Source organism: Lissotriton vulgaris, chromosome 2_1 (genome assembly GCF_964263255.1).
Source record: "Lissotriton vulgaris chromosome 2_1, aLisVul1.2, whole genome shotgun sequence".
Classification (NCBI taxonomy): domain Eukaryota; kingdom Metazoa; phylum Chordata; class Amphibia; order Caudata; family Salamandridae; genus Lissotriton; species Lissotriton vulgaris.
Window position 1 is genome coordinate 2,023,732,678 of NC_141687.1, and position 26,574 is coordinate 2,023,759,251.

A 26,574-nucleotide genomic window follows, 5' to 3' on the forward strand; every position below is an offset into this window, starting at 1 on the left:
TCGCTGATGCGTTTTGGATGCGTTGGAGTTTTTTCTGTAATTTGGCTGTAATTCCGGCGTAGAGGGTGTTTCCGTATCTAGTCGACTCGTAACCAGTGCGTGGGTGACAGTCTTTCTTGTTTCGACGGGGATCCAATGGAAGATTTTTTTGAGCATACGAAGTACGTTGAAGCAAGAGGATGAGACGGCGTTGACTTGTTTGGTCATCGAGAGTGAGGAGTCTAGGATGAAGCCAAGGTTACGTGCGTGGTCTGTGGGTATGGCTGCTGAGCCCAGATCCGAAGGCCACCATGAGTCGTCCCAGGTAGAGGGGGTTGATCCTAGGATGAGCACTTCCGTTTTGTCTGAGTTAAGTTTAAGGCGGCTGTCTTTCATCCATACGGCTACTTCTTTCATGCCTTCGTGAAGATTGGTTTTGGCGGTGTTGGGGTCTTTGGTGAGGGAGAGGATCAGCTGGGTGTCATCTGCGTAGGAGATGATGTTGAGGTTGTGTTGACGCGCGATGGAAGCGAGTGGACTCATGTAAACGTTGAAGAGGGTGGGACTGAGTGATGATCCTTGTGGTACTCCGCAGATGACTTTGGTGGCCTCTGATTTGAACGGGGGAAGTCGGACTCTCTGAGTTCTCCCAGCTAGGAACGAGATGATCCAGTCCAAGGCTTTTCCTTTTATGCCGATGTTGCTGAGGCGTTGTATGAGTGTGCTGTGACAAACAGTGTCGAAGGCGGCGGAGAGGTCGAGTAGAATGAGGGCCACTGTTTCTCCGTTGCCCAGTAGTGTTCGGATGTCGTCTGTTGCTGCGATGAGGGAGGTTTCAGTGCTGTGTTTGGCTCGAAAGCCGGACTGTGAGGGGTCGAGGGAGTTGTTGGATTCGAGGAAGGCAGCGAGTTGGCTATTGGCGGCTTTCTCAATGACTTTGGCCGGGAATGGGAGGAGGGATATGGGGCGGTAGTTTTTAAGTTCGGAGGGGTCTGCTGTGGGTTTCTTCGGGAGGGCGCTGACTTCGGCATGTTTCCAGCTTTCTGGGAAGGTGGCAGAGATGAAGGAGCAGTTGATGACATCACGGAGATGGGGTGCGATGATGGAGTCTGCTTTGTTGAAGATGTGGTGGGGACAGGGGTCGGTTGGCGAGCCAGAGTGGATGGAGTTCATTAGGCGGATAGTGTCTTCGGTGGTGATTGGGTTCCAGGTGCTGAGGTTGTTGGAGGGCGGTTTAGGTTCTGAGGGGGGTGGAGAGGATTGTTTGTTGGAACTGTTTTTGAAGCTGTTATGTATGTCGGCAATTTTGTTGTAGAAGAAGGAGGATAAGGAGTCGCAGAGGTCTTGGGAGGGAGTGATGTCGTTTGAGGCTGCGGTGGGGTTGGTGAATTCTTTGACTATGTTGAATAGTTCCTTGCTGTTATGGGCGTTATTGTCAAGTCTAATCTTGAGTGCTGATTTCTTGGTGGCTCGGATCAGCTGGTGGTGTGTGCGGGTGGCTGCCTTGAAGGTGGTCATGTTGTCGGTGGTTGGGTTTTTTCTCCATGTTTTCTCGAGAGTGCGGCATAGCTTTTTGGATTTCTTAAGGTCATAGTTGAACCAGGGGGCCTTTTTACTGTCTTGTTTGGTGTGATGGTTTTTCAAGGGTGTTAATTTGTCAGCGCTGTGAGTGACCCATTGTTTGAATTTGATGGCAGCTTGGTTTGGGTCCGATGAGAGGGCAGGTGGGTTTTGGTTGAGCGATGTGAGGAGTTGGTCGGTGGTGATTTTGTTCAATTTTCTTCGGGGGATAGGTTTTGGGGGGTTGTGGGTCGAGGTGGTTTTGTAGCTGAAGTGAACACAACTGTGGTCCGTCCAGTGGCAAGCTGTGGTGCGATCGAAGGAGATGTGTTTGCTGGAGGTGAAGATTGGGTCGAGCGTATGTCCGGCTACATGGGTAGGGGTGTCAACAAGTTGTTTGAGGCCGAGATTGGCCAGGTTGTCAAGAAGGGTGGTGGTGTTGCTGTCGTTTTTCTTGTCCAGGTGGAAGTTGAGGTCTCCTAATAGAATGTAGTTCTCGGAGGCGAGGGCATGTGGACTGATGAAGTCGGTGATGTCTTCGCTGAATTGTTTACGGGTTCCTATTCAGACACAAACATACTTAAGGCAGTTAGACTCAATTCGTGAGACACCGACTAGGTTAGGCGGACTGTTATTTAAGTACACATTGCCCTCAACAAAGGCCAGACTTGATTTGCTATTGTGAGTGCTTTTTCACAATCAGTGGCGTCTTAGTTAGAATAATAGGAGTAAGGGTGAAGCCTAGTCACACTTCAACCTCATGCACTCAAGCCTAACGGAGGCTTCCAGGGCCATTTGTGCCGAATTCTGCAAAATGAGTCCAGGAACATCCGAAGGCACGTCACCTTTGTCTAATATGCGAAAGGCATCATCAAGGACTTGGAGGGTCTTTGTTTTGATCCTGCATATAGGGATGAATATAGATTGGCTGGACTTCAGCAGGTGAGAAAATTGTGTATTAAGACATCATTATTTATGATGTTTCTGAGAAAGGGAAGTTCAAAGATTGGTTTTAGGGAAATGTCCTGAGTACATGGTTTTACGCTTGGATGGGGTTATCGACATATGATAAGAAGTTTAAGGAGACCATAATTTGTAGTAGAAACTTACTGTTTACTCTTTGGAATGATGGCCATTTTGGGTATGGCAGGAAGGGAAGAGAAGCAAGCAATTTTTGAAAGCTGACCAATGTTTCAGAGACAGTGTCGACAACATGATTGTGCTCATAGTTAAGATCGTAGATTTTTGAGTTGATAGAATAATTTTTTTTGATGGTTAGTGCAGTCATTAATCTGTCTTTGTTTAATGCAGTTGGGTTTTGTGAAGAAGGCTCAAACTTATTTCTTGTTCGATTTTTCAGATGGTGTAACAATTCCGGAGTTTCCATCAGTTTTCTTGGATTGTCATTTTGCTGGAGGTTGAGCACTCTCTTGTACCAGGGTGTGTTAGGTTTTACCCTGATAAATTGTTCTGTTAGAGAGACCAACTTATTGAAGGTATTTACAGTGGTTGTAATACTTAGCAAGTCACTCTGTTGACTGAGACATGTTAGAAGATGCCGCGGGGTGGGCTGTCCCACCATTTGAATACCTCTGTCTTAGACGCTGTAATACTGTTTGGAGTAATATGTATGGCTATGAAGTTCGTTGTTTCTTACAGTCTCATCATTTTAGGTGTAATATGTTTGTGTATATATTGAGGTACTTTTTATTAAGAAAGAGACAATTACTTCTTAACTGTTTCCTTAAGTGTTTTCTGTGTTTTGAGCGTCTAACCTCACATAATTTTTATTCCAACACAGGTCAGTTCACCGCCTCTACCATCAGAGAGCCCAATGGCAGAAGAGAGCATTTGATCATTCAGTTTGAATTTGCACGCTTACACAAACTTAAAAACCTAGAATAAAAATACAAGAGCACTGCCAAAAATTGAGCAACTACTCCCAGGGTTTCTTAACCCTGAGATCATAAACCTCACCAACCATGCTCTGTCTGAAGAATGGGCAAGTGGAAAAGATAATTTAGTGAGCATACTAGATACATATGCTCCACTATTATATACCAATCCTAAATAACTGGGTACACCGATAATCCAGGCTGCAAATCTTTCCTCAAGCCCTTGTTACAGTATTTAGTTTTCTTTCAGAAATCACTTGTCACTTACTAAGGCACACATGAAATGTGGAAGATACATTGTTGAGTTCATCAAAATATATGCTTCTGATAACTCAGGCTATATTCTCGTGACATTAAACATGAGCCTACAGAATATCATTACCAAGAGGAAACTTTTGCCCTCTTAAAATAAAATGCATACACAGTATCTGAACCCACTGGATCCAGGAAATCCCCCTCTGAGTTTCTCTTTGACTGAATATTCTCGGACAGGATGGTTTAGCAGTGTGAGGTCATCTGTGTTATAGATCATACATGAAAATAGCAGGCTCTGCACATTGTATTGTTGTACAGAAAACAACCACATACAAATGCTGTGTTTCTGTACACAAGCTAACACCAGAAACTCAAACAGCTTGCCACATTGCCTCTTCAGAATTATTCTAAAAATAAGCATGGTTTGTGGTCCATGAAGATGGACGCATACACTGATGATTAGGGAAACTTCCTGGGGGCAAGGCCAGACATTATGACTGGTGGAGCTGCTGTTTAAACTCCTTGTACATCTTCAGGAGGCACCTGGCTCCAACCAGTGACTTGCTCTTAATGCAGATTCTTTCTGTTATGTTTACGATTAGTTTTCTCACGATTAGTTTAAATCAATTTTAATTTCCTTGTAGTTTTGAGGATAGGAAGTTTGGTCACAAACACAGGAATTGCTGGGCTCCAGTTTGTTATTTGTTTTTCACTAAATCCTTATGGAAGCACTGGTTGAGCTATTGTAGGACGCACGCCCCACATCGCTGCACCCTTTGTCAGAGGCGCTGCTCCGCGACTGCCATTGGAAAAGAGGGTACACTTGCACGGGTGAGCACAGAGGCAGCTTAGTGACAGGTCCTGACATTCCCACTCATCTTGCTGCCAGTTACTTTCTTTGTACATCTTCAGGAGGGGCCTGGCTCCTACTACTGACGCGCTTGTGTGGAGCCTTTCTTTTATGTTAGTTTTTGTCACAATTATTTTAATTCAGTTTTATTTTCCTTGTAGTGTTCGAGGCAAGAAAGGTTGAACTCTAACACAGGAGCTGCTGGGCTTTGTTCTTAGCTTTTACCCACCCATTTTAAAATCCTTATTTACATGACACGCCCCCCCTGTATCAGGGCACCCTTTATCAGAGGCACTGCTGCACGTCCACGCCAAAGGCAAGCCCATCTGAGCCCTGGTTGCACTGAGCACCTAACCCTCAGGCCTTATCTCCTCAGATACAGCTCCACGACAGCTACCTTACCAGTGCGCTCTACGCACTCAAGTCTAGAAGTAAGTGTCCCTCTGTGACTTCCCTTTATACTCTTTCACAAACTTTTTCATGCAGGACCTGTATCCCTACCAGATGTTCACTGAGTAAGTAACCTAAATATGTGTTTGCATAACGTAACGTCTTTAACTAAACATTTCCTGAAATTGCACAGTTAAATCCACAATTCCAAACTTGACAACGCATTTGTTATGGAGACATGGTTTACTGAGCTTTCGGCCCCTGACATTATTCTCGTCATCCAAAAAGGGTCCTCCATCTTACACCAAGACAAGTCACAATGCAGGGGTGGGGGCACTTATCTTTCACTTGATATTTGCATGTTCTGACCAAAACTCTCGGAATCGTCGGAAATGGAAGCTATGAGCTTTGTCCTTAAACTATCTCATAATTTCTCTTTGGTCGGAGCACTCATTTATCGCCCCATGGATATTCAGCTTCCCTTGCCCCTGATTTATCTGCTATTCTTGCCCCACTGTGTGTCACATATGCATATTTCATCATCCAATGACCCTTTAACATTCATGCCGACAATCTACACTACTGTTGATCAGAAATCCCTATCAATGCTATATCCTCCCTCAACCTCACACAGCGGGTTTCCTCTTCCACACATATTGGTAGACAGATCAGCAGTCTTCATCCGCCGGTTATCACGGGCGTGTGGATTTCACGCCATATGGACCCCAATCCATTCAAGACTTTTTATCTACTGGAGGTTTGATAGCACCTGATGTTAATTTGCCATAGACCTATCTCAAACTATGGCCTTCATGGCGTCGCCACCTAAATAGGATTTGAACATCGAGGCGCGCACTACTGAGGATACCGTCTATTGCATCTTTTCTCTGTGGATTCCCTATGAGGTTGCATTTACTTGCACCCATATTTATCATATTGGGCTATTTGTTGGGTGCTCTCCATTGCTGTATGTTTCTGTATATTCTATCCCATGATCAAGGCTGTATGTTAACCCGTTAACCGCGGCGGTAATTCCACAGCGGTGCGGGCGTTTCCTTGCGCGGGCGGGGCCGTGTCGGCAATTGGCCGACGGCAGCACTGGGGAGGTAGTGCTGCCGTTGGCAGCAAGGAAAGGGTTAATCATCAGATTTTTGTCTTCATGAGTCCCACTCTTTTGGCTTCGTCCTGATGAAAGTGTGACCCAGACTTGGGTCAGACACCTAAATGCGCGTCGGCGCTGGAGCCTTGTGTCTCCCCCATATCTATCTCCCTCCGGTGAAAGAAATTGTGTTGCTGAACTGCACGAGGAGTGAACAACTGTACACTCCCGATATACAATTGTTTATGTTATTACTGAATTGCATTTGGTGTGAATTGACCTTGGATTATTGTCATTGTTATTTAATTATTTTGAATGGGTTGAATGGTCTAAGTATGTATGTGCTTGTGTGATGGTTAGACAGAATGAATGAATGTTTGTGACTCATGATATTTATTGATATTAACTTTTTGAGATCTCACCTAAGGATCTTTTTTTGTACCATTTAGACTAAATAACAATAATAAAGGAATATATATTTTTCCAATTTATGTGTACGTATCACTTATGGGATGACAGTGTGTTTGTTGGACCTAGTTCGCTTTATCGGTGACGTATTTGCACCAATTTAAGTAAAACCCGGGCAGAGGGGGGTGTATTCTCGGCACTGTTTTGTAGACAGATCAATCTAGTATTCTCCAGTCCCTCTACCTGGCAAGTGGATCATCAGATCTATTCTCACACATCAACGATCCCCACCAATAATCAGCCTTATAATCAATGTATTGCCCTTGGACGTAATTGTTCTAGACTCAACACTGGTCTCTTAAAACAATTAATAAGAACAATTAATAACTGCCTCAACCCCACCTTTAAAGGAAACTTAAATAACGATTCAGCTGCCTATAATGATTGGATTATATCAGCCATTGGATCTGAGGTTCTAAAACTTTATCCAGACCAAGGAAAATCCACTTTGCAGCCTGGTTTTCAGACAACCCAAGAGAGGCCTAATACGCCTGCAAAAATTTAGAATTAAGATGGGGAGCTGATTAAGCTGAGGAATGCACTCTCCTATAAATCAGAACTCAAAAACGACCATAAACGACTTAAAACAGCCCAATTGGAATTCTACCTTAGGATAAGCAACATGGCCAAAATAGAAAATACACAAAAATCTTCAAAAGAGGTTCTGCCAAATCTCTAAACCCCGTCAGCAGCGTACATGACAATCTCTCCAGTTTCTTTCAGGACAAAATTACTAGCACTCAGAAAGGCTTCGCTCTTGTGACCCTCATACCCTGTCAGGCACATCGCTAGCCAAAACATATACATCTCTCCAGCAGAACAACAACCAGCACTGCTGTCTTGTAATCTGGGTTCACTCACTGATCCTGGTCTTTCCCGCATCCTTAGTCATTAATATGACGAAAACCATCAGCTTATCCTGCAGTCCTGAGCAATTCCAAACCAATGTCCCCATTACTTTCAGTTTAAAAAATACTGGAAAAATGGTCAACGGCCAACTTTCTAGGTATTTAAAATGCACTCTCTATTACAGCCTACTCAGTCTGGTTTCAGGCCTAACTACAGCACCAAAACCGCCATACTTTTAGCTACAAAGCACATCAACAATGGCAGGATAGCCATGCTTCTGCTGCCATTTTCAACACAATCTCCAATCCTATGCTGCTCCACAGGCTCAAGTTGCTGGGCCCACTGGCTCTTAGTTGGCTCCATTCATTCCTCACCACTGCACACACTCAACCTCCCTATCTTCTCTTCAGCTTCCGTAAAACTTAACTTTGAGATGCCTCAGTCCTCCTCTCGCTCAAAGTCTTTCGACATATACATGGCCCTGTTGGCGGACCTGGTAGAGCGCTTCAGCCTAAGAACAATTTCATATGCAGAAGGCATGCCGTTGCTGGCGTCAATTGAATCCAATTCTCCTCCATGTTAGAATCCTTTAAGGCCTGTATGTTAGCAGTTGCAACATTGATGAATAACTGCTGCCTCTAATTTAACTCAATCGAAAACAGAAATGATGGTCTTTGAGTGAAAGCTCAAGCTATGCCTCGCAGATTAGCCCTAAGAAGGTTGAAACCTGTCTGGGGTTGCTTGTAGTCCCTTTTGGAGGGGGCCTCGCGTGGCAGTTTGGGACAAACTGTTGACATGTTTACACTAGGAGCAGGATGGTACTGATTTGCATAGGGCGAGCCTTTGTCTATAGTGACATGGGGGTGAAAAACAATGGACTGGAATGGCAGCCCAAGAGATTGCCTGTGGCTGAAATTAATTCAAGCTTTCCATTTATAACCTTGTTATTATTCCTTTGAATATGTGTCAGAAATGTGTCCAGGCGGCAATCCTGATGCAGTGGTATCAAGCACATGAAGTGACACACCCCTTTATGAATTGACTTGCACTTCAAGCACAGATGTCTTTGTAGAGGAGCTGATTCAATTGGTATTTATTGGATCAGTATACATTAAGAAATAACTGGTAATATGACTTTATATTAAACAAAAAGAGTAGAAGCACAGATTCACACACCAGGGTAAATCTAGGCACCCAAATTCAATCTGTTCAGATTAGCCAAGAGATTTATGGGTCATTTTATAAGGCACACACTTAGGAATTCCTGAGAGCTCAGATTATTCAATGGTTATGCAGTAGCTCATAAAAAAGTCTATGGGGGAGCTCATTATCCGCTCAACAAGATAGCCACTTAAATGCAGAACTGCAGTAGTCTGCGTTATTAGTCATCCTTTATCCTCTTGTTTAATATGATTACAGAGTGAAACCTTGCTGACACTTCTAGAAAGGTCCATAGCTCATGTTGTTGTGTGTCTGGTCAGGATGCACCTGTGGCAAACATGCTGGTCAGCGACCGGAGCTGCAGATGAGCCTGCTGGGTTCCGGAGTGCTCTGATGCTGTGAGCAGCTTCTCCATGGTTCAGTGCGCATACACCCTCTCCTCTCCACACCCTGCGGTGCTTGGCTTCTGTGGAGGCCCGAATGTGACACTAGCTGATGGTAAAACCTCAGGAGTGGCCTCTGTCAATCTTCCCTTGTGAGGCTGGCAGCTACGTCCCAGGGAGATTGTGGCCAGGTCTTGGACCTACATGTAGACATGTTGATTGGTCAGTGAGGTGGTAGATTTGCAGCCCTCAATGTTGTGAATGAAGGCCCTCTCTAGTACGGATTTACCTCAAGTGCGAGTTGCATGGCCACCACAGACGTGCTGCTTCACCTTCAATCGTCTTCTTCCAAAAGTTCATGGGCTGTAGTACAAAACATACCCTGGGTGCATAACAGGATGAGTGCTTGCTTCTAGCACACCCAGTCCAGTGTAGTATTTTTAAAGGGGATGGAGATGATTGACCAACCCCTTCTATGATACGGATCGTGACGGTACACATTTTGCACCTGCATGATCTAATAGGGGTGTATCTTAATTTGCAATGGGGCATGGCTCCATGCAAATGAGGAAACATGTTGCCCACTGTGGCATGAGCGCCAAGGCAAAGAGCCTGTCAGGAGGTGCACTGAGTGTGTATCACAGAGAGGTGGTGCGCAATCAGTGCACACCCGATCATGCTCCTTAGGAGATCACATGGTGTAGTCACTCATTGATCCTGCCTGCAAGGGGATCTATGTCCCCTTTGAATTGCAGGCCAGGTTGCCAAATGTTTTGAAAGGCGGCTGGTGGCTTCAAGCAGCCACTGGGCCTTTCACTAATTCCCTGTTTTCAGTGCTGGCATGAAGTTGCACCTGCACTGTGAGCAGCTTGTCCAACAGACTCAGTTAAGGGTGTACCGTGGAACAAAGTGGGAGAGTGCGCCAAATGCACAATGGGGCTGTTGTTGGAGTGGGAGAGCTCCTGTGTCCTCATGTGTTTTTTTTGCTTGGATTGGTGGCTTCAAGAGGTTGCAGTTGCTTCTTTTTACTACCCTTGATCATTTGGTCACCATGGTCATCTACCTGAAGACTTTAATGTGACACAGCCATGCATGGACTGACCCACCAGTGGAGCACTGCTGTCTTTGTAGAGGATTTGGCATGCCTAAGGTTTACCGTCACTGTTGCGCCACTCATGCAGCTCTCTTTATTGGCTCAAATATTCCTTTTCACTACTGATAACGCTCTGTCTAAATGACATAGTGGAATTGTATGAGATCTCACTGTGTTGTGCCTCTTTATTCATTTTTGAGGACACTCTTCACTGGGACCCTGGAACAAGGAATAATATTTGAGTGGTGGGGTCCTCAAATATGCACATAGGAGGGGAATGCACCACATTTCAGAATTTGTGTTTGTGGAGCTGTATGATTAGGTATCCTTTTTGGACTTTTCTGCAGGGGAAAGGGCCCCTTCACTTAAGAGATAAGGAGACTGCCTGCTTCATGAAAATATATAGATGATAGTCACAGATTTTATCAATGCTTTGCATGATACCTTTTTAGCTAGTAAGATTAGGCTTTGACAGAATGTGTAAAAATATGCTATGCTCCTCCCCAGAAAACTAAGACTCAAAAATAAGGGAAGAAATCAACTGTCCAAGAATGCCACAATGGCTGGAGGGCACATCTATATTAGTTTATGTAGAGACAGAGGATCAGATGAAATTGCCTCTCAGCTTTATTGGTTTTAGGGCTCTCTGTGTCATTTACTATTCATGACTCCCATCCACATTTGCTATGTTTACCTTCACTCTCTCCTAGTTTCACTTCTCTCCTTAGGACTTTGCTCTGAAGATTGGTTTCCTCTTTAGATACGACTTCATTATTCCGGTTTACCATTTGCACATGCGTCGACCGATTGTGCTTCCGAGTCTGCAGAGAGTTCTTGGAATCAGTGCTTAATTTGAGTCAGTGGTTGCTGGTGGGGGGCACCAGCCCTTATTTTTCTGCTTCAGATATTTCCTCAGTGCAAGAGAAGGAAAAACACACTGATCGGAAAGATGGAGGAAGAGAAAGACAGCAAAACAGGCCCCATTGAAAGCCTGCCTCAACACTGCCGCCAGACTCATAACAGGTTAAAAAAAAATTTGACCACATCTCTCCCCGCCTCAAAGCTCTGAACTGTCTTTCCCTTGAGGCAAGAATACAATTTAAACTGGCCTGCATTACTCACAAAGCTCTGTACTCGAATTCACCTTCATTTCTCACACAAAAACTTGTGATAACCGGACATGCCAGAAACTCCTGATCTGCCAAAAACCTGCTGCTGCAGCCAGCACGCTTCCGGAAGGAAAAAAACTACAATCGAGCCTTCTCTGGGGCCGCTCCAAGAATCTGGAATTTTCTCCCACGCTCTATCAGAAGACTTCCGTCCTTGGCACACTTTAAGAAGGAGACTAAAACTTTCTTAATGGGAAAATACCTCATCTAATGATTACTTAACAATTACCTCATAGACTTTTTCCACCCTCCACCCCAGCATTATCCATGGCCTCCACGGATGATCATTTTTTTCTGCACTCCTGGGCACCCCCCCCCCCCCCCCCCCCCAAGAGCTGAGACTGAATGCCTTCTTCTATATATATTTAACTACCTGCTTTAATTTTTATTCCACATGTAGCTTAGACCTTAGACGTCGTGTACCTCCTGTATAAGATAGCCTTCTTGTATTTTTTTTCTACCAGCTTTAATTTTCTCCCACATGTCGCTTGGACTTTAGACTACGTGCTCCTCCCATATAATGTATCCCTATCTCTCCCAATCTGATCCCTCCCATCCTTATGTTTTGTATTCCTTCCCCAAAAATCCAGTAAAGCGCTCTGATACCCTCACTGGTCTGGTTCTCGAGCTATAAAACTATAAAATAAATAAGAAAGGAAGACAACTGGACCCTGTAAAAGAGAGAAAAAGGAGCAGGGAGTGTCTAGTAGTGTATCAAAGACTACCAGCCTTGATATTCGGGCGCGCCAAAGATTAATTGTACTGGCTGCCAGCTTCTGAGCAGAGCTTTGGGCACCCACACTCTTTTTTTCACAAATTGTGAATTGCCCGGAACCTGCCAGGTTGCTCAGCTGCTCTATCAAGGAGCATCAACGAAGCAGACATGTGGGGAGGTTTATGGACATGGTATGTCAACCAAGTTATTAATAGTGTTATTTACACAACTTGAGAAGCCTATAAACAATGGGAGGAGTAACTTGGTGCTGGACAATAACTGAACTTGTGGGCCTATATCCATTATTTATCTCCCTCTCTCTTATTCACCCAAACTCTATTTACCTGTAGAGTGGGCATGGCTGCAGGGTTTTTGTCATTTCTACACCACATCTACTGTCATATGGGAGATTGGTGGATTGTCGTACACACTTTTTCACATCATTGCCTCAAGACTTTGCTTAGTGACACGTAGATGTAAGAAAAATTAGCTTGCATGACACATTATCTCGTATTGATTACTGGTTTATTTCTGGGTACCTCATTGACTCTTTTGTTTAGTTTGACATGTTCCTGAAAAACTTAACCACTTAACCACGAACCTAAAATCTGAGTAGACATTTTGAATTTATTTGAGAATAATTTCAGCTCGGTCCCCAAAATGAGCATGATCTGGGAGACCTTTAAGGTACACATTGAGAGGTTTGGGGTGATGGTGCGTATCTACAAAGACACAGAAGTCCTAAAATCAGTCAGACCACAATTGACTAAGCTAGTCTGACTACAGGCTCACTTTGGGTGCACTAAAAGCCCCAAATTACATGCTGGATATCCAGGCTCAACATTGTTTTAGAGGTTGCTAAGAAGGAAGCCACATTTGGAAATACTACTTCGAGAGCCAGGAAGTATGGCGAAGGAGATAAGCCTGGGATAGCTTCTCAGAAGTTCGAGGCCTAGCCCTTTAGTACATAGTATCCATACAACAGATGGCTTCTTCCGGTATATGGATCGGGCTCTATCAGATAATCTTGTCAGTTACTACTCTGAGTTGTACGAGTCCAAGTTAAGGAAATCTGGTACTGAAATAAACCACTTTTGGAAAATGTGGAGCTTGCTATGATTGTAAAGCCATCAGAGATCCCGGTCACAGTAATCTATTATAGGTGAAATTTGGGAAGCTTTTAAATGCTTTTCTGGTGGTAAGGCTCCAGGTTCTGGCTGACTCATGGTTGAGTTTTATTAAGGGTATGTTGAGCTGATGGCTTCACAGCTGCTGACATCATACAGGATTTGATTACTGATGGTGCCTTTCCTCTTTATGCCCAAAGGTGATATTCACTGTTATGCAACCCAACACAATAATACTAATTGCTCATCTTACTGACACCCATCTATGATCAATATGAAGAACAAAATCCTTGTGAAAATTGACACAGCTTATGTCTTTGAAGGTTTTGCCAGAACAATCAAAATGTTTATTTGATGCTCCAAGAAGAATACTTTCGGAACAATTTTTGCACTTCAAACTTACAGTCCACTGTGGTATTTCTATATGCAAGGAAGGGGGGACTCAGCTTCCCGAGTGATCATTCCCTCTTCTTAGTCCTTCACAGAATGGAAGTAGGTGCACTTTCTTGAAACTTGTAGGAATACGTCATGAGTCTGTTTCAGCCAGAATAGTTATCAGTGGGCGAGTTACAAATCCTATAGTGGTTGCCTGGGGGGCAAAGCAGGCTTGAGCAGTCACCTTTCTACCTTTGTGAGTATGTACTTTCATCCATATTCTAGTAGCGTGGAGCTGTTTCTCTGGTATGCCCATGAATCGCTGACCTATCCATTCAATCCATTAAAGTACTTCAGACTCAGGGACGGACATAACTCCTTTCTCATAAGGTCAAGCGATGACCTCTCTTCTTACTTTGAACTGATCCCCAGACCGTATTAAAGTAAGCACAGTGGCCTGTAACGCCTCAAAAATGCTGAAGTTGGGATCATTAGTACATTCAGAAACAAATATAATAGTCGAGTCAGCACCACCATTTTTTAGAAGTGCGCTTCTGCCTGCCATGGACAAAGGCAGGCGGTCCATCGCCCACAGGATCTAGTATGCTCAGGGTCACACCATTATCCTGAGCAATTAATTCAGAGTTTTTGACTGAGTCCCTTTCTCCTCATAATGGATAATCCACCTCCCATTTGGTTGTGTTGAAATTCAAGGGGAACACCTTTTACTTATTTCAATACCAATTCCCTACATCATCCTCATGTAAGGCCACAGCAAGCAATAGCAGTTACTCATAATATGCAAGCAATACTTGTACACAAATAAATGAATTACTCACATCCACATTTACCTTAATTAGAAGACTTTTCTTACCTAGTGTCTCCTGCTTTTATCACAGAGGGGTCTGTTAAATTCTCACCAACTCCTATAGAAGTAAAAAGTATACTGTAATACTGTGTGTATTAATCTCAATTTGTAAGCTTTATCAAATATAATATGCATTATAAAACAACAATTTCTTGAGAAACAGCACTCCAAAAGGGCATAGAGAATGCGTTCACTATGAATTTTTGTCCTCCACAGTCTAATAGACAGATTGAGAGAGAAAACCCTGCTGACAGGTCTATTTGCAGCACCGCAAAGATGACCAGGGAAGGCCACTGATTGTCATTCTAAGATTCAGGCTGAAAAATCTGCAATGTTCACAGAGGAGCAACCAGAGGTGCACCCGCTTACTAGGCTAACCATGCATATTAGGCTGTGGGCTCGGGACAGTACCCTCATGTCTCTCTGGTTCCTGCTGGGGTTTGTTTCTTAAAGGCTGCTTTTATCAGCAGTCAGTAGGCAAGAATACTTTCTGTTGCAGTGTCAAGATCAGGGCATGGTAGCGCGAATGAATTAGAACAGGGAGCAAGTGTCCTGCCGGCCTGACCTGGATAGGGTCGGTGACAGGCCACATCTGCAGGTGGAAGTAGCTTGGAGATGCGCTATGAATTGTTGCAAATGGTGCTAGTTGACAGTGTGCTTCAAGAGGCTGGCATCTTTCAATCACACAGTAGTAATTCACAGCTGCACACAAGGAGACTGCCTTTGAGAAGTGAGGCAGAATGAACTACATTGGAGAATATCAATGAAACTGAAAAGTCTGAACGAAGTCCATAGTTCTTGCAGCGGTTAGGGCACTAACCAAATACATCACTGCCACTTCATGGGATAACAGTAGCATGAATCAGTAAACACCCCTTGAATTCACTTTCTTCTCATACCCCTACTCCAGATCTACCATTTATCAATGCTGTAGTAAAATGATGGACTCAATCAAGCACAGATCCTCGTTTAGTAGCTACCTTGAAGATAGCAATATCTAAGGAAAGTCTGAATTGCAGTTACCTTTTAGATAAACAATTGGACGGTGCTGGTCGTGATTGACGTTATTTTAACTTCCACTATTTCAAGTCACTCAATTTATTTGAGATAGTCCGGAATAAGTGTTTGTGCAATTGTTTTTTTACGATTTTTATTAGATATACAACAAAAATGCAATCAAGAAATTACAAAGCTGACATGCTATAAACTCACAGACTGCTCCATCTATAGTAAGGAAAAGCAGTGGATGGAGGTACTGGATAAATATCCACCATTTGTAATGACTCTGGGCTGTGTTCTAGTCAATTCGTTGCACATTGTACCACTGCAAACAGGTACCAACCACATGAGAATCAGTCGTGTCCTATTCCTATTACAGTAGGAACAGTCCTGCCTTGACAGCTGAGCTGTGTCCCACCTGCAAGGTAACATGAGCAACAAAGATATGTTTTGTTACTGTGGGCCTCATCATTTTAATACCGCCCATGCTCTGTGGTGTAATGAGCAGGAACCAACATCTCGACAAACCAATGCGGTTCTACTGAAGGATTCCCATTGATAAAACAAATATGAGAAGGATGGAATACTTGAAGCTATCTCGGCCTACTGGAAATGGCCCGCCCATGTTCTTTCTCCATGTAGGCTGCATTGCAGAGGGCCAACCAAACTAGTCATGCACACTCAGGAGTGGGCACACCACTCCTTCCCTGCCCAGCCCTGCACGCAGTGCAGCCCCAACCATCCACAAACCAACCCTTCTGCTTTCCCGTAGTGTGAGAAGCAGAAACATAAAATGGTAGTTATTCCCATTTTATGTTTCTGCTTCTCGCACTGCAAGAAAGTAGTGGGGTGAAGCTCCTCCGCCCTAGTGGAGGAGCTGCCCCTGCTTAAATAAGTGAGCACCTTATACTTAGTCAGCCTCTAACATGGTCCCATTCAGAGCGGATGAGGCTTGGCATTTTGAGCCGGAACCAAGTCTGATTTGCACTGGACAATAGTGACAATATTTGTTGGGCACATAGAATGATCTAAAGTACATCAGTAAGGTTCACTCCTTTTATTTGAAATATAAAACTCTTATAAATGAACTATATATTCTAGTCATTAAATTATACATTTATTTTGGTATGAAAACAGGCCTTTGAATAGGCATTTGCATAGTTAAACTTCCTGAAAGCATAAACACAAACTAACAAATACATTACAACTCCTCAATTCAGCATGCAGGTTATATTCCACTAATTCTGGTGATGTATATATATATTTTTTACAAAGTAACATTTTGCAGGCGCTAACCGTGTAGATGAACAACTTCAGTTTTCACCTGTATCGGAAGTAACATCACTGTATTTTCCAGCAATCTCCTATTCAGAACGTGACTTGTTTTCCTCCAGACCATCTTTAAAAGTAGAAGCCAGGTAACTGTATCCTAATTATTAGTTTCCGCCTCTATTGGAAGTGACATCACAGAGTTTCCTAGTATCCTTCTCTTCAGGAAGTGACATTACTTGTGTCCTAGTAAAACTATATTGAAAAGAAGACGTCAGACAAGCGGAACTAGTTTCCCAGCATCCACCTCTACAGGAATTGACATCACTATGTATTCTAGCGGTTACCCTACTTCATTAAACTCTTCAGGGTAATTAACTGCCTGGGTTTTCACAGCATAAGGATAATGCAGAAAAGATCATTGGGACAGAAACATGGCTCCTCTGCAAGGAAACGTAGAAGGTTAGATATGATATAAATAGCCCAGAGCTCGACAATAGTTGTCCCTACTATCCCACCCAGACACACACACACATCAAGCTCACTAAACATAGACCTGATCTCGTACACATTTTGCAAACCACCATATATTCTTAAACTATCAAACACATATCCCAACTGATGCCCACAACACACTCTCTGCAATGTACACTAAAAAAAACCCAGACCTCATTGTTTAAGCACGGTTCATCATAGAAACATGACACACTCTCGCAGCCTATATGTCCTTCTTCCCATAGGGTGCAACACCCGGTGCTTGGACCACACACAGACCTTTTAAGTCATGTACAAAGTTGGCTCTGGTTCAGAGCCACAGCCTTTCAGGGGGGCCCCTGACAGATCTGGCTCTGTTCCCCACACAGTCCTGCTCTGATGACCATGAATGATTTTTAAACACAGATTGTTTTAAATACCATTTTCATTTAATGTATTTTACATCTGTTAATGTGGGGGAGTTTTAGATAAAAACAGGACCTCACATATTAGAAATGGCAGCATATCACAGAGATTATTTGCAATAATATTACTGAGCTGCTGCTATATTACAATATTGAAAATACAAGTACTATCCCTAAATATTACATGGAAATACATTTAGAATGTGGACGGGTGTGCCTATGCGGTGTGAGTGGCCTGGCCAAAAAGGCAATGAAAAAGCTGAAATTAGATCATAAATTCCGAGCAGTTGTGAACAAGGGCCCCACGATATAGTTGGCCCAGGGCCCCCAAAATCCTTAAAACGTCCCTGAACATACATAAGAAGGAAGCAGACCATATAATATACGCCAATAGGTGAGGATACGTGGCTTTCTCTTGAACAATGTAACAAAATACAATTAGATAAGGCAAGTCACGGCGTGGCTTGCGCGCCGCTTCAGCATGGCGTGTTGCGCTTGAGCTCCGAGGCGAGTTTGTCCCGTCGAGCGATTTTCTCAGTCTCTTGCTGCCCTTCTTGACGGAAAAAGCAACCCTCATCAGCGGAACATGTGGTGAACTGATTGACGCTGTTTTCCTGAGGTTTTGGCCACCGGTTACATGATTTCTGCCTCACGCTTCACAGGCGCTCGCATACCTCACGAGCGGCAGCCATCTTCCCGCTCATGACGTTCCTGTCATTTTACTTCAGAGGAGCCGCCGCGGATATAACGTTGCTGTGTTGCTGGTCCGCCTAATGCATTTCCTTCACGGCGCCCACTACTGGTAACATTTTTGCCTTCTTTATGTTACTCTCTTGCTGCTTGGTTGGGCTTTAAGCTGTTATCACGCTATTTTTCTCTCAGTCCGCTTCTTCCATAGAGGTGTCGACATTTTTGCTACCAACTCATTACGGTGCTCCCCTGCTCTGCTCACACTGTCACCGCTAGAATACCATAGCGCATTTTGAGCTTGTTCTCCTATTTTTTACTATTTGTGAGTCACTCTGCGCTCGTTTTGTGCTTTCATTCTTCCTCAAGTGGTATTTTTTATAAGTCTACTTCAACATTGTCAATATGAATCGGTCTTCGACCAACAAAGACTCTAAGGATGTGGGCACGTCGTTGAAAAGGCTTAAGTCACTCTCTCCGACGCCTGAGGCTCCTCAGTCGGACACTGCTTCCACATTGGACACAATATTAACGCGCCTTAATGAAGTACATGATATTGCGCAGTCAACAAAAACTAACACTGACTTGCTACAAGTGGAAGTGTCTGCTATCAGAAATGACTTTAAGGCTCTTTCTCTTCGTGTATCAGCGACTGAATCACGAATCAGCTCTGCAGAGGATGGAATGCAGAAACAATCCAGATCCCTCAACCACTTGGAACGTTCAATGGCGGCATTGCGCAGAGATCTCACTGAGCAGGAGGACCGTAACCGTAGATCTAATCTACGCATTTTTGGTCTACCGGAAGATTCGGAGAAATCATCTTCCTCTATGATAGACTTTTTATCTCATTGGATTCCGGATACCCTTCAAATATCATTCCATAGAGATTTTGAAATAGAAAGAGCACACCGTGTTCCAACGTTTCGACCTAAAGCAGCAACCCAACCAAGAGCAGTCATTTTTAAGCCTTTGAGACATCAACACACTGAGATGATTCTCTCTCATATGCGGAAAGTTAAGCAACTCAGTTGGGATGGCCATCGCATTTCCATTTCCCAGGACTTTGCCAGAGACACAGTCATAAGAAGGAAGGGCTTCCTGAACCTTCGAAAACGTCTCACGGAAATGGGCATTCCTTTTTCGTTTTCTGGCCCCTCCAAGTTTCGCATCACACATAAGGGTCGTTCCAGAGTCTTCGATGAACCGGCGGATTTGGCGACATTCCTGGACAACCAGCTGGAGATAGAGATGGAAATCCAAAGAGCAACTTCAGAGACTCCTGGGGCCTCAGGAACTTGAACTGTTTCTTTTCTATCTCTGGATGTACTTTTCATGGCTAGATGCCTCTTCTCTTACTCCAGCTAACTTACATGTCTGTTTATTCTCCTGACACTTTTCGTCCTACTGTTTCCTTTCTTTCGTTCATACTATTCTCGACGTTCTCATCCTTCCTTATTTTCCACAACCTACATGTTCTTGCTGTTTATCCTGTGACAGCTCTTTTCTCTTATCCTTCCATTCTTTTCTCTTCTTACTTCCTACCTGTCGTCCTTTTTTCAATTCCTCCTGATTATCTCTTCAACATTGTCACTCCTCTTTTATTCTGAGTCTTTTCCCCTCTCTTTTTTCATCCAAGTTCCCTTACCTCTCTATTCTCTTCCTTTCAGATTTAGTTTCATATTCCTCTCTTTTACTGTCATAATTTGTTCTTCATTTATGATGTTACTATTTTGAATATGCGTTTTACCTGCATTATATGTACCTACTGATTAAGACTTCTCCTATATGATTAGCGTATTAGTACTCCCTTCACTATAATTTTACTCACATATTTTTTCCGAGAGGATGCTCTTATATTATGGTTGATGCGCAATTCTCTTCTTTATTTCCTCTCCTGTTTACTGTACTTGTTCTCTTCCATCTATTCTCTCCCTCTTTTTATCTACAATACTCTTTTTCCACTCTCTCACGCATCTCTTTTTTTACTTAATTCACTTCATAGTGTATTCATATGCAGGTGTATGTCATTCTTTAACCATGTTGTAACTGTTTATAATACGTATTCTATCACTTAATAATATATGCTGGTTAGTGTTTTCATACGTAACTACATTGTTACTATTTTTTCTGATATTGTTGCTTAGTATAGATATTACTATCGCCAAGATATTGTTACTCCATTAGATGTTGAAGTACTCTATTCTTTTTCACTTTAGTAATTGCACTATAACCCTGTTTTTTCCGGTGTTAATGGTTCCTTGCTTTTCTTATTATCAATAGCTGTTTTTTAGTATTGGGCTACTTCTTTTTACCCACTTATGCTCCTAGTACGGGTTCCTTACTCGCTTCTTCCACGTTCTCCCTTGCATGATATGGGTCTCTTTTAGACCTCCCCTCCTGCCTCCTCTCTGCCTCCTTTCTATTCTATTTTCATCTCTTCTTTTTCTTTCTTTCTTCTGGTTCTCCCACATGGCTGCTCCCACAGTATTTCGTTTGATTAACAGTTGGTCCCTTATATTTTTCATGTTCGTTCTTTCTCTGTTATCATTGTTGACTTCTTATGATCCCTCCTTTGTTACATGCCAGGTCTAAATGTGTTATCCCTTAATGTTAAGGGTTTGAATCACCCGGTGAAACGGTCTAAAATCTTGGATTACTGTAAGTCCCTCTCTGCAGATTTAGTTCTTTTTCAAGAATCCAAGATCTCTAGCAGAGAAGCGCTGTTTTTGAAGAAAGATTGGGTATCGGATGTTTCATGTTCCGATGCCTCTGGCAAACGAAATGGTGTTGTTACGTTAGTTTCAAGGAATTCTGGGCTATCAATTCTCTCTTCTGACCATGATTCTGAGGGTCGTTGGCTCTTATCTAAACTATCGGATGGACAACATGATTTGTATGTTATGAATATTTACGCCCCGAATATTGATGATCCAGCGTTTTGGAAATCCATTACAAAAATTTTGCATAATACCCCACATGCTGGCAATCTCATTGTTGGTGGCGATTTTAATTTACCAATGGATCCTCTTTTAGACAGGAATTCTGCATTTCAGTTTCGTCCTCCAAAAGCACACAAACAAATGCTTAACCTCTTCGCCGCTAATGACAAGGGTAACTCGTCATGGACTTTCCATTGATTTCAATGGAAAATCAATGAAAAGAAAAATATTGCCTTAGCAGCCAAGTGGTTAACATGTGTTCCATTTCTCATCTTCAAGATATCTGGCGTCTTCATAATCCCACTGGTAGTGATTTCTCTTTCTTCTCCTCGCCGCACTCCTCCTTTTCTCGTATTGATTATCTCCTAGTTCATTCTTCTCTTGTCTCCTCTTCTTCTTCTCCGCTTATACACCCCATTGTCATCTCTGATCATGCCGCGGTCACCTTTACGCTGTCTTCCTTTGCTCCTAAACCACGTGGTCGTTCTTGGAGATTAAACACTGAAGTCTTACATGACCCCTCTCAAGTGGCGGAGTTTTCTACAGATATTGAAACTTTTTTCCGTGAAAACGAGAATTCTGTTTCTTCTCCAGTAATTCTCTGGGACTCGTTTAAATGCACTTTTCGGGGCCAAGTCATTAAATGTATGTCCAAACGTAATTCTGCTATTAAGAAAGAACTTACTGACTTATCATCTGAAATCAAAACTCTAGAAGCTTCCTTTCGACACACCAAAGATCCCACTAGTCTACAACAAATAAAGCTCCTAAAATACAAATATAATACGATTGTTACAAAACGAGCTCATATTGGTGTCCAAGCACAAAAGTCCAAAAAGTTACTTTTGAAGAATCGGGCTGGGAAACTTTTGGCTGCTACCTTAAAATTCCAAGATTTCTCTTTTAAGTCCTCACAAATTTCTTCTATTACAGATCACAGTGGATCTAAAAAGTTTCAAACGGAGGAAATTCTGGAAGTTTTTCGCGATTTTTATAACAAATTATATACCCCCTCTAACCAATCCTCTTTTGACAAGTGTCAAGATTTTTTGAAATCGGTTCCGATTCAGTCAGTCTCTGAAGATGATCGTTCCATCCTGAACGAACCTATTTCTCCCGAGGAAATTGTTGCTGCGATCAAGCCCACCCGTTCTGGGAAAGCCCCTGGTCCGGATGGATACCCAATATTATTTTATAAAACCTTTCTTCCGTTGCTTGTTCCTAAATTACACTCTGTTTTTAATTCTTTTGTTCAGGATGGTTCTGTTTCTGGTACGGCGGCTGAAGCCACCATAGTCGTGATTCCGAAGGAAGGAAAGGACCACTCGGATCCTAAAAACTTCCGGCCTATTTCGCTCCTAAATATGGAAGCAAAGATTTTTGCTAAAATCCTGGCTAAGCGCTTAGAATCCTTTATTCCCCACCTGGTTCATCCCTCCCAAACTGGCTTTGTTAAGGGTCGACTGGCAAGGGACAATATCCGCACTTTCTGTCATATTATCGGTGCTGCCAAACGTTCCCAACTCCCGGCCGCGGCCTTGGCCCTTGATGCAGAAAAGGCCTTCGATAAGGTTTCTTGGCCATTCCTCCGAGCTGTCCTATGTGCTCATAACCTTGGAGATTCCTTCATTACTATGGTAATGTCTTTATATTCCCAACCTAAAGCTAACATTAGAGTTAATGGAGCCACGTCTTCATTTTTTAATCTTTGCCAGGGCACTAGACAAGGTTGTCCCCTTTCCCCACTCTTATTTTTATTATCTATTGATCCTCTTCTTCGTTTGATTGATTTACATCCTAATATTAAAGGTTTTTCTTTTGGTTCTCACTGTCTTAAAACTGCCGCATACGCTGACGATGTTCTTATTTTTTCAGATGATATCGCCTTGGCCATCCCTGCTATTTCTGACACCATATCCCTGTTTTCAACGGTATCGGGATATACTCTAAATAAAGATAAGACGGAGATGTTCCCTTTAAATGCCTATTGCTTTCCTGCTCATATGGGTTCGGCTGGTTTTAAGTGGCAATCTACTCATCTCAAGTATCTGGGAATTTATTTCTGTTCTACTCTGCATTCCACCGTTGCTTAAAATGAGTCTCAGACTATTGCCAAAGTACGTCGTCTTCTAGATACGTGGTCTCCAAAACATATCTCATGGTGGGGTCGTTTACAAACCCTTAAAATGATGATCACGCCGATTATTAATTTTGTTTCCTCCATGCTTCCGCTTAAATTATCTGATTCCTTTTTTCGAGAAATTGATGCTCTCACCTCTAAATTTTTATGGAATGGCAAACGAGCTAGATTAGCATATAAATATTTACGTCGACCTTGCGATATGGGTGGATGTAACTTTCCGGACTGGGAGAAGTACCAGACTGCTTTCTTGGCCTCTCAAGGTGCTTTTTGGTTTTCTCCTCCAACTCGTCATGTCCCCTCCTGGATACTCATAGAACAGGAACTAGCATCACCTTTGCCACTCGCCTCTTTTTGTACTACATCCACTTTACATATTCTGTTTTCCCGCTCTATCATTATTGATACGATTACTGCAATTAAAAATTTAGATAGGAAAATGGCAATTCCTTTGCATAAAACAAGGTGGTCTTCTATTTGGAGAAATTCCAAAATCAAGATTACTATTTCTCCCACCCTCATGTCCTACTGGACTGCAAAAGGAATCTCTCTTGTCCAACATTTATATAGTGATTCTGGTGACCCTTTCCCTTTTTCTACCTTAGCATATAAACATTCTTTAACAAATCTTGACTTCTATACCTTTTTGAAAATCAAGGTTGCTGTTTCTAAAACTCGTCTTCACCCCTCCTCCTCCACCATTTCGCTGTTCCACATTTGGCTCAAAGCTGGTCATGTTGCTTCCAAAATTTATAAGTTTTTATCTTCCACTTCGCTTCCTGATCAGACGGTGGCACAACAAAAATGGTCGCGCCATTTTGACCACAACATTACAGATCATATCTCATCCGAAGCTTGGCAATCCATTGGTAAATTTGCTCTCCGTAATAAAATAGCTCCTTCCCTAATGCAATCTAAATTTTTCTCGATCAATCTTCTACATTGGACGCCGGCGCGTCTTCATTCGCTCAACCTTAAAGACGACGGCCTTTGCTGGAGTTGCGGCTTGGTGACAGGTGATTTTCCACATATGTTTTATCATTGTTCCCTGCTTAAACCTTTTTGGGACCTTATTCAGCAACATTTATCCCTTATTTTTAATATTGAACTCCAGCTTTCCTTTCCCATAGTCCTACTCGGCCCCTTGGCTGCTCCTACTCCTCTTCCTTTGGAGCCGATAGAATTACAACTGCTAGATCTTCTCTTAACTGTAGCGGTTAAAATCATTCTTATGGAATGGAAATCCTTTTCGTCTGTCTCTTACCATACGTGGTGGGCATGGGTATCCTTCCTACGCAGTGCCCACACCTCAGTAGATCTAGTACACCTGTCGCCTTCCATCTCTAAAGGGGTTTGGAAAGCCTTGGATGACTATATGGAGCTCTCCTCGAAAGGGTTAGTACCTCAATTTCCTGTTGATTCGTCTGTCTAATTGTTGCTTGTTCTGTGTAGTGCATTGGGTCGTTCATGTGGGAATCCTTCTTTTGTCTCTTCTTTCAGCTTTCCTGTCCTCTCATCCCGTTCTCTCTTCCTGCTGCGTTCTCTTCATTCTTTTCTTTTTTCTTTCTTTTCTTCTACCTCTTCCCCTATCCCCTTCCTCAATTTAGAGAGTGATTCGCTTTGTTTTTCGATTACTGACAGTCGATATTGGTTCATATTCCCAACTTAATTTTATTTACATTCATTTTATTTATTTCTTAAGGGATGTATATGCTTCTCCTTTTCACTTATGTCAGAATGTATCACCTCTATTGTATTTGATTTTTATTACTTGGAACATTCTTTCTCAATAAAATCTTATTGAAATCAAAAAAGATAAGGCAAGTCACGGCTTTTGACCTTTCTTGGTTACTTTCTAGAGATTAGATTGCTCTGAACAGGTACAATTTAAAGATAAGGGTGATGACAACTCACTTATGATTCGATCACAATATAAAACATAGCAGCAGGATCGTAAGCACATAACTGGCCTGCACGGCCAGATTATATCGCAGTAAAATAACCTCGACCATTTAAATAGGATTTTGTGGTGGTAGTGGCAACTGAAGCCTAGGGACTTGATAATGGTCTGTTACATAATATCTAAAATTGCAAACCAGAGGAATGATGCCCCTCATGATGAGGACAACAGGGGTGCACCTGCATCAAGTGAAGCAAGGGTTTTTTCTCCGGTGTATCACATTGTACTCGGTACTATGGTCTAGTACCTACAAACACACGGGATATGATATGTTAAAATGTATTCATACTGGATTCAATTTTAAGACAGATTTTTTTTTTTAATTTAAATTCCAGCCCTGAGGAAGTTGTAGGGGAACTTACCCACAGACGAAACACGTGTTGACTAGCGCAAGAAGCACTATCCGATTAAAGAAGAGATTTGAATAACATGGCGACTACTGGATAGCTTTCTTTTGGACTTATGATTGCGGGTGCTCAGAGCTCAGTTTCATTGGTTGACACCCCTCCTCTTTAGAGCACCGCACTGATTTCTCTCAATGACACTAATTGTATACTGTCTTTGTGCACCGAATTTACTTATTCTACCACTTTACCTTGAGAGCCTTCAAATACATCTCCATCCTTTCTCTCCGTGCCAACTATATGTTTCACATCAAACCCCTTCTACATGACTTTAATGCTTTACTTGAAAACTATGTGATCACCTACACTCCAGCTAAAACATACAAGTGTACGTTGAAACCTTCAGGACTTTGGTACTCAAAAGTCTTTGTCACGCACAAAGGCTACATCTGAGTTACAAAAACAAATGGAAGAACAATATAACCCTTATTTCCACACACTACTGAAGTTCCTCCACATAACGCATACAACTCAAGTCTGCCTCAGCCAGCGTTCTGACTTAAGATGAAGATGACCCCTGCCTCCCCATACTCACAGAGCTCTTGGCCACCTTTGACATCGTTAAATTATTTAACAATTTTTTAAACTGTTGATATATGCTCGGATGCTATTATATTGTTTGTGAAGAGATATTATGCAATGGCTTCAATAATATAAAATGTCAAATACACATAACATCGACTTCCGGAGGCACGCAAGCTATACTGGCAAGAATTACATTAGACCAATCAACACAGAAGTCTCCCAAGTGGACCTTCCAGTCAGACACTGCACATTATAGACCACACCTGGGCTACACTGTCCTACATGCTAAAGATCTGCTCAAAACAGGCAAGCCACCACAAACCGGAGAGCCATATGAAATGACATTCTAAACAACCCAAAACTGCAGATGGCCATACCAATGACAGCTATACATAATACAAAAATGCTAACATAACACAACAAGGCACGACATGACCTTGATGTGTCATTGCAAGCATTCAAAGCAGGAGCTACACTGCTTTGATTAAGTTCGGTGACAATTGTTTGACAAAT

At 42.7% G+C, this 26,574-nt stretch overlaps 1 protein-coding gene across 1 annotated transcript in view; it reads right to left on the reverse strand.

Annotated features, from left to right (window-relative positions):
* Positions 1–26,574, reverse strand: part of LOC147733673 (transient receptor potential cation channel subfamily M member 7-like) — a 1,613,265-nt gene that overhangs the window by 75,810 nt on the left and 1,510,881 nt on the right. Inside the window, exon 37 of the mRNA XM_086958251.1 lies at positions 14,243–14,294. Within this exon, the coding sequence (XP_086814377.1) occupies positions 14,243–14,294 (52 nt within the window). The remainder of the gene's footprint in view (positions 1–14,242; positions 14,295–26,574) is intronic.